The sequence below is a fragment of the Balaenoptera acutorostrata genome, chromosome 11 (assembly GCF_949987535.1).
Source record: "Balaenoptera acutorostrata chromosome 11, mBalAcu1.1, whole genome shotgun sequence".
Classification (NCBI taxonomy): Eukaryota; Metazoa; Chordata; class Mammalia; order Artiodactyla; family Balaenopteridae; genus Balaenoptera; species Balaenoptera acutorostrata.
Window position 1 is genome coordinate 15,286,476 of NC_080074.1, and position 8,730 is coordinate 15,295,205.

An 8,730-nucleotide genomic window follows, 5' to 3' on the forward strand; every position below is an offset into this window, starting at 1 on the left:
CTTCTCCAACACAGCCAGGAAGGTAACATGAGTGCTTTCCCTTTTCTTTTTCTTTTCTTTTTCCCCCTAATTAGCAAATACATCTTACTTATACTTGCTTCACTGAAACTGGCACTGGAATAAGAACCAGCCTGGAGAAAAAATGGATACATTATAGGAGTTTGTCAGAATGTAACTAAGTAATGGGTAAGAGAAGATAGCTGTTCCATCTTGCTCATTCAAACCACAAAGCTCTGCTTCTAAAGAAAAAGTAGTTTGGTAGTAAATCATTGCACAGCATTTATCTGAGCAGTCAGAAACAATAGAACCCCATAATAATTCATTGTCATAAATATTAGTAGTAATACATTTCAACATGGATTCAGCATTCCACCAGTCATGTCCCCTAGAACCTTACAATAGAAGATAGAATCCTAATAAAGTGTGGTTTACTCCATCCTCCTTTTGAACACTGAAGAAATGACACTCAGTCCATCTAGACATCATTTTTAACCAGGCTTACTCTCCGTAGAGCTAATAAATAGTACTTTCTCCAAACAATAACACTAACACTACTAACTTAATCATCTGATTGTAGTTTGCAGATTACCAAGGTCTGTAATCTATGCTTCTGTGAAGTAGTAGGACGAGGAGGAGGAAACTGAGTTGCAGAGAGGTTAAGAAGCATTTGCTGGTCACCTAGCTAGCAAATGACAGGGCAAGGGAGAGCACGGTCAGGCAGAAAGCAAGCCTGGGCTTCAGGGTCAGGCAGACTTAGGACTGGATCTCAGCTCAACTAATTCTAGCAACACTAACCTGGGCAAAGCATGTAACCTCTCCCAGCCTCTTTTTTTTTTTTTTTTTTTAACTACAAATATGTATAATACCCACTTCACAGATTTATAAGAATAAATAGGACAAAATGTGAAAACCACACAACAAAACTGCTGGCACATAAAAGATGTTTATTGTTTATTTGCTTCCCTCTGTTCACACATCTGCAGAAAGGGGGTAATAAAACCTACCTCAGTGTGGGACTTAATGAAATAATACCTGGAAAGGGCTCAGCACTGTTAGTTTTCTCTTTGTCCTCTTCCCGGCCTCCCCGCCAAGCCCCCTCACCCCCAGAGCAAAGCTGTCTCCAGGGAAAGGGAAAGTCAGCATATTAGAAAACTTTAGAGATAGGAAGCTTACCTTCATATGTCAGCAAGTATTTGACTTACCTATTGAATTTATAATTGTTTCTCAGAAAAAAAAAAAAAAAAAAGACCAGAATTAAATATTTTAAAAAGACTTCCAGAGTCACTAGACAATTTCAGGATACCTGGAAGCCCTCAAGGTGATAAAAGTATGAGAATGTCCCAACCTCAATCCCTCCCATTCAACCATCTAAGCATTTCCTTTTTTTTTTTTTTTTTTTTAAGGCCACAGTGTCACTTTAACCGAAAGTTAGATGGAGTGAGAACAAGGGGGTGGAGGTGAGGGGTGCAAAGAGAAGGAAAATGAAAACACGACGCACAAGACACCTGAGAGGAAAAGTAAGTTTTCATACAAATCTGAGTTCTCTTCCAAAAAGATCATTGCCACTGACACGTTACTATCTGCTAGATGCTATGAAGTTCCCACACGACCACTTTTTTGATAAAACAGGATGTTTCCAATATGGAATGTCCTTTCTAGCACCGCCATCCATATGCTTAGTCAACAGCACAGGCTGACCTGGCCGCGCGCTCTGGCAAACGTGTTCCCAGGTGTCAGCTTAGGGCCACCTTCCTCCAAAGCACGGTGTCAATTACATTTCTCATCGATTCCCAAATGAAGGAATGCAGGAAAAACCTTCCGCTCATCTTAAGGGCTGTTATTCAGTTAGTTAGCTAGTTTTGGAAAGTTCTTCTTTGGTTAAGGTTGGATTTGTTTCAGTGTTTACGTCCCTAATTTACCCACCCCGCTGACTGTGGCAAATCCTCGTTGTTTTCGCCCTTTGAGGAGTTCAGAGTCTGGTACAGTTTGTCTTTGAGAAGTACAGGAAGAGTTTCATAAGCATCTTTCAGTTGCAGGCACATAACCAATAGGGGGGGTGGAAGGGGTGGAAACAACTAGAATGTCAAAATCTTTTTTTCCCCCTAAAGCACTCATTTCTTTTTCCTAAGATTTAGTTCTGGAGAAAAAAAAAAAAAAAAAAAAAACACAACAGATTGCAAATGCAAACCACCTCCGGAGGGAACCTTAGAGCAGACTCCAAAAGCGCGCGGCGCAGCGGGAGGGGTCCGGGCCGGCCCAGCGCTCGCTAACAGGCCCCCTCCTCGGGCTCGCTGCTGGGCGAAGGCGCCGACGAGGCCTTGGACTCGCCGTCGCTGTTGCATTCGGCCCTGAGCGAGGGGCCGGCGCCGGCCGCGCCCTCCTGCCCCCGCGCGTGGCGCTCCAGCAGCTCCTGGAGGTGCTTGATGTAACGGATGGCGGCGCGGAGCGTCTCCACTTTGCTGAGGCGCTTGTCCGCCAGCTCGCGGGGCAGGTGAGCTCGGAGGCGCGCGTAGCCCTCGTTGACGCAGCGCACCCGCTGCCGCTCGCGTTCGTTGCGCTTGCGGAGGAAGGCGGGCTCGAAGGCGCCGTCCAGCGTCAGGGGCCAGTAGGGCCGCCGCGGGGCGCAGCCGCCCCGCTCCCGCTCCCAGCACGCGGCGTCCAGACGCAAGGAGATCCTGAAGGGGTCCCGCAGGGGAAGGCGGGGCAGGGACGCAGGCACGCCCATGGGCCCCGGGAGCAGGTGGTACGGCAGGGTCAGCAGTCCGGCCTGTTTACGTTTCTCCATCATCCACCGAAAAGCGAACCAATCACCCCAGGGGTGAATCTCTCAGCAGAAGATAAGACGGAAAATAAATCTTCAAAGCGGAGTTGCTGGTCCATTCAGACTGCCTAGCACAGCTGGTCTGCTTCTGGAGAAGTTTCTGGATCCGGAAGCTAGGTTCCAGAACAGGCTTCACGGAAACGTTGCATGATTCCGTAAGTTCATTGTACTCCTCGATCTTTTTATAATGATCCAGGCGGAGGTGATAGGCAAAGATTTAGGACCCCCCCCGCCCCCCACCCCCAATCCACACTTCAAACCCCGTCTTCCCTTCTGATCTTATTCCAAAAGATAACAAAAGGGGTTCCTCTACTCGGTCCCCTAGCCTGGAAATGTGAGCGCACACCAAACATATAGTAATCTTCCAAAGCCACCAAAGCTTTTCAATTACTGTAATCCACCGCTCTGTGTCTTCATGAACATAGGAATCCTCAAGGTTTCAGAAGAGCTCCTCCCAGGAACCAACAGATCTCCTGGCGGCTGAGCGAAAGTTTACCAGAGGCTTTCTCCTTGAAAATCAAGACTTGACTGCCCTTTGTGGTTTCCGGCGTCCAGGGCTAATGGAAAGAGCTTTTAGGCTGTTTGCAAACTTACACTTGCTCTTTCATTTCTGGAGAGGTGGAGAGAAGACCTCATCAAGGGGAAGACTGCTCCCTTGTGGTTATAAAATGTGTCAAGTTAAGGAGGACCCCAGGGAAGGCTTGAGGGTTTTCTTCTCCAAAACCAAAACTTTTAAAAACCCAAGTAGACATTTTTTGAAGAGAACAGAAAAGAAATATACTTTAGCAACAAATATAAGGGTCTGCATATTATTATGTTGAACACGGGGCCGTGGTGTATTTGTGCTCCTTTTTAAGAGCACATCAAAAGACTGAGCAGTAACAAACGCTTTTAGCCAGAGTTATTTCTCACAGTGCTTGCTGTAAACACAGCTTAAACACTGCTTCCCGACCTCTTCTGATCCCACCCAGGATATAAGGACATCAGCTTTCCATAGTGTAAAGAGTATATTTCTATTGTATTCTTTTTGTCTTAAAAAAAAAAAAGATGAAAAAGATGTAATTTATTTTCTCCCTAGGGGGTAAGAAAGCAACATTTGAAAGGTGGAGAGCCCCAGTTCCAAGGAGAAAGGATGATGGCTTTGAAGATTTGTCTTTTTAACACACAACCAAAAAATGAATAATTAATCCACCGTGTTGGTGAAGGGCTTTGAAGATGAAAGTGTCATTAAAAATCCAACTGTACTGGTTAATGTCAAAGAATGTGTTATCACACTGAAAATCAGATTTCCTGTTCTGCAAACCAGCACATTAAAGGCAGCTTCTACTTTAAAAGTCTGACTTAAAAACAAGAGAAGCAAAAACCCCCTATGTTTTCAATCAGACTTTCTGCCTATTCCTCGGGAGCCAAGATGTCGCCCTAACATATTTTTTTTGACAAGTCCTAAGCTTCCCTGTTTACTCTAATGATCTGCCTGAAGCAATTGGAAAAACACTTCCATCAAGGCAAATAAAATAGAAACAATTATTCCTTTAGGCATAAGTTAGTCACATTTTAAAAGGCGTAGATCCCTCTGAGGCTTGTACCAGCAAACATATGTCATCTTGATTTCTCAGTAGAGTTGAGACCTATCAGGAGGAAGCACTATTGGGCGAAAAGCCCACCAGAGAGGCAGACAATTAGACCACAAGGAGCTTTTTGGCCATGTCAAAGATGTTGGCCATTACTCTAAGAGTGATGGGAAATAAATGAGGTGTTTTGAGCAGAGAGGTGAGGTGGTAAGATTTGTTTTTCTAAAAGATCACTGCAGAATGCAGAATAGATTGGAGGGGAACAAAAAAGAAAATAGTTAAGATACCATTTTTCATCCTCAGATTGGCAAAAATTTAAAAGATTGCTAACAAGGATTGGGGGGAAGGGCAGAACCATAAATTGCTACAAGCTTTTGGGAAAATATTAAAATTAATAGTGTACATCACATATCCTTTGACCCAGAGTTCTCTACAATTTTATCCTGCAAAAATAAATGCACCAGTATGGATTTATATGTACAATAATATTTATTGCAGCATTGTTTGTAGTGATTAAGACAATAGAATAAATGGAAATAGCTCGAATGTCCATCAATAGGGAAAGGGCTAATCCTTTTAGCATATTGTGTTATTAAAAATAATGAGTTAGATCTATATGTAAGAACTTGCAGAGATGCCCATAACACGTTAAGGGAAAAAAGCAAATGGTGGGGTAACATATGCAGCATGAACTTAAAACAAACTATTCTGCACGATGTCTTTACATGAGCACAGAGAAAAAAGTAGAAAGACACATTCTAAACTTTTGTCGTTGGTTGCCTAAAAAAGGTGGCATTGGGGATGGGGGAGTGGTTCACTTTTCTTTATGGATATTTCTACTATTGAAAGTATTACAAAGAACAAATATTACTTTTGCTTTTCTCTGATCTAGTGAACTTTAAAATACTAAGATAAAATATATAGAAAACTCAAATGATACCCTGGTCTGACCTAAACAAACAGATTTATCATTATAATTTAAAGTTCTTGGGCCAAGTTTTCTGGCTTCTTATAAATTCTGTCTCTGAGGAATAAATATCTACAGGATTTTTTTTCCCACTACTAATACCACAATCAACAATGGCCAGACCCTGATCCTATAGCGGTCTTTTTAGAGGGTCCAAGTAATGTTATGATTACTACATGATCTATATGGTCACAAAGAATGCTGACACTCTTTCTTACACTTTTTGAAGGTGCATGTGCGTTGGAAATAAGTGGTTTTTCCAGTGAGAGAAGCATCATTTTACTTGCACGATGTGTGTGTGTATGTGGGGGGGGGGGGGATGGGGGACATGGGGGGAGGGGCTGCCTTCTTTCTTATATAAGAGATCAAAAGAGGAGATTCTGACTCCCCATCACTCCCCAGTCAGTTTTCATCCAGACAAATGTTCTCGCCAACTTTAAAGACATCTTTCTTAAGACTGGCTAGATCAAGTTACAGATAGGCAAAACCGCCAAGAGCCAAGAGCGTGTGGGACTAGGTTTGTGTAGTCTTACTTAGATCTGCTTGTTAAAAGGGGGAATGGGATTCACCAAAGGTCAGGCTCAGGAGATTTAAAGGTATCTCTAAGGCCAAGGAAAACTTCCACCCCTAAAACTCAGACAGGTCCCTCATCACTTTCTTGAAACATGTGAGATAAAGAGACTTAGATTGGCTCTTCTTGTGAAGTATTTGATATCACATTGTAGATTTTGGTATCCTAAACCCATGGCACAGAGGGCTGCATACCCGCTGGCCCCGTACCTGCAACTTGCATCAGCTGCCACTGATGGGGGACCAGGGAAACATATATATTACCTCGTGATCCAAGTAAGATTTATCACAGGTGTAGTTACATAAATCTCAAATTGATGATCTAACACAATTCTATCCAATTAGTTCTTTTCTATATAGCCCAAGTATAAACTGTTTGTCTTACCATGTGCAGCACTCACCAGGAGTCTTCTCAGGCACAACTAAACTTCAAGATTCACTAAGACTACCATGGGCCACATTTAGCATCAGATTCATTTGGAAGGATTTAGGTCAGGAGCAATAGCTCTGAGCAGGGCAGAATTAGGTGTTCCACCTCCCTGGGAGTCCTTGCAGTAATCTATGCAGAAATCCACATAGCTGCTCCCCCTTAACCCACCTGCGGCCAAGTGACAGCTCAGACGCAAGGCAAGACCACTCACGTCAGACCAGTGTGGCAGCTGCCCTTAGAAGTCTGGTACCCCTCAGGAGCCAGTATGTCTTGTAAAGACCCCATAGGCATAGCTTCCAGGGACCTCACCACGGGCCCAATTAGAGTCTTCACACTCAGGAAAGCCCAAAGCTATGCTCCCCCACCAGCTATAGTTGTGGCAACCCAGAGGCAATCTAACGATTAGGTAATGGCTTTAATATGTCAGGCTGCCTAACAACATAGCTGACATTCGATCTTTGTTAGGTTTCAGAGAAACAGATAACAGCAAGTTAACTGAAGGTCAAATTGTTGTGCAAGAAGAGGAAAAGTTTTATTAATCCTTTACCCACACCGTTACATTCTATTTTAAAGATAATATAATTTACAGCAAGATTTAAAGAACCACAAATATTTAGGTACAATTTATTACTGTTTTTTTTTTCTGAACTTCTCAAACACTATTTGCATTTTAACCTTGTCTATGCAGTCTTTTATTGAATAGAAATATAAAACTTTGATGTAATCACATCCATTAATCCTTCCCTTGTGGTTTTTGTCTTTTCTCTCTTGCTTAAGGCTACCTTCTCCTACCGCACATTTACAAGGCCTTTCCTTGTCTATGTGGCATCTTGGTGTGAATCAGAAAAATGTACCACATTCAAGGCTTGGAGAATGGATGGCTGACTTTGCAATTTCTCTGAAAGAACTATTGAGCAAGGATGCCCAAATTTGGAAAAGAAGAGGAAAGTAACATGCACGTTTAAAAAAATTTATTTATTTATTCATTCATTTTTGGCTGCATTGGGTCTTCGTTGCTGGGCGCGGGCTTTTCTCTAGTTGCGGCGAGCGGGGGCTACTCTTCGTTGCGGTGCACGGGCTTCTCAGTGCGGTGGCTTCTCTTGTTGCAGAGCATGGGCTCTAGGCACGCGGGCTTCAGTAGTTGTGGCTCGCAGGCTCAGTAGTTGTGGCTCGCGGGCTCTAGAGCACAGGCTCAGTAGTTGTGGCTCACGGGCTTAGTTGCTCCGCGGCATGTGGGATCTTCCCGGACCAGGAAACCCGTGTCTCAAACGCGTGTCTCCTGCATTGGCAGGAGGATTCTTAACCACTGTGCCACTAGGGAAACCCAACATGCACTTTTAATATCCGTGAGAGAGGAAAACTTTGGGATTCTAATTGGGATTGTGTTAAATATACAGATTAATTTGGAGAGAATTTACTTTTTTTTTTTAACATTGACTCTCTCCTATATGAACATAGTAGAACTCATTTATTCAGGCCTTCTTTTTGCCCTTTAATAAAGTTTCATATGTTTCTTCATGTAGATCTTACATGCTTATTGTTATGGTTATCTCAGGATGTTTTACAGGTGTGATTGCTGCTGTGAAGAGAATTCTTTCAAAGCTATTGACTTATTTCATGTTAATTTTTAATCCAGTCATCTCATGATCTCTCTTACTAGTTCTAATGATTTTTAAATGAGAGAAAATCTACATATAGTTAAATGTTCATATATTAAATACATCATTCAATGAGTTTTGATATATGTATACACTTGTGAAACAACACCCCACTCAAGATAGTTCTAATAGGTTTTTCCGGGGCCACACCGCGCAGCTTGTGGAATTCTAGTTCCCGGACCAGGGTTCGAACCTGGGTCCTCGGCAGTGAGAGCTTGGAGCCCTAACCTGGACCGCCAGGGAATTGCCAATAGTTTTTGTTTGTTTTTTGTTTTTTTGGCCGCGCCACAAAGCATGTGGAATCCCAGCTCCCCAGGGATCGAACCTGTGTCCCCTGCCTTGGAAGCGCAGAGTCTTATCCACTGGACCACCAGGGAAGTCCCCCAATAGTTATTTTTAAAAGATAGTTTTCTACAATTTCTTAAACTGTAATCAGATCATCTACAAGTAATGATAGTTTTGTTTCTTCTTTTCTAGTATAACTCATTTATTTTTTCTTATTGAATTTCATTGCCTAAGATCTCTAGTCCAATACTAGCATCCTTGTACTTTTTTATGGGAAAGCATCTAATGTTGCACCAGTTTAGCTTTTGCCCCATTAAAATCTCTAAAGTAGATCAGAACAATACATTTGTTAAATTAACCTCAAAGCCTGGTGGTCCCTTGGCCAAAAACTCATTTTTTTCCTTTCTCTAATGAAAACCATTTCAATA

General features: G+C 42.7%; 1 protein-coding gene across 1 annotated transcript; it reads right to left on the reverse strand.

The window, feature by feature from the left end:
* Nucleotides 1-1,370: 1,370 nt before the first annotated feature.
* On the reverse strand, nt 1,371-2,968 carry ASCL4 (achaete-scute family bHLH transcription factor 4). Its single transcript, XM_007165720.2, has one exon. The coding sequence runs from the start codon at nt 2,786-2,788 to the stop codon at nt 2,267-2,269; it is 522 nt and encodes a 173-aa protein (XP_007165782.2). The 5' UTR covers nt 2,789-2,968; the 3' UTR covers nt 1,371-2,266.
* Between the last annotated feature and the right edge of the window lie 5,762 nt (nt 2,969-8,730).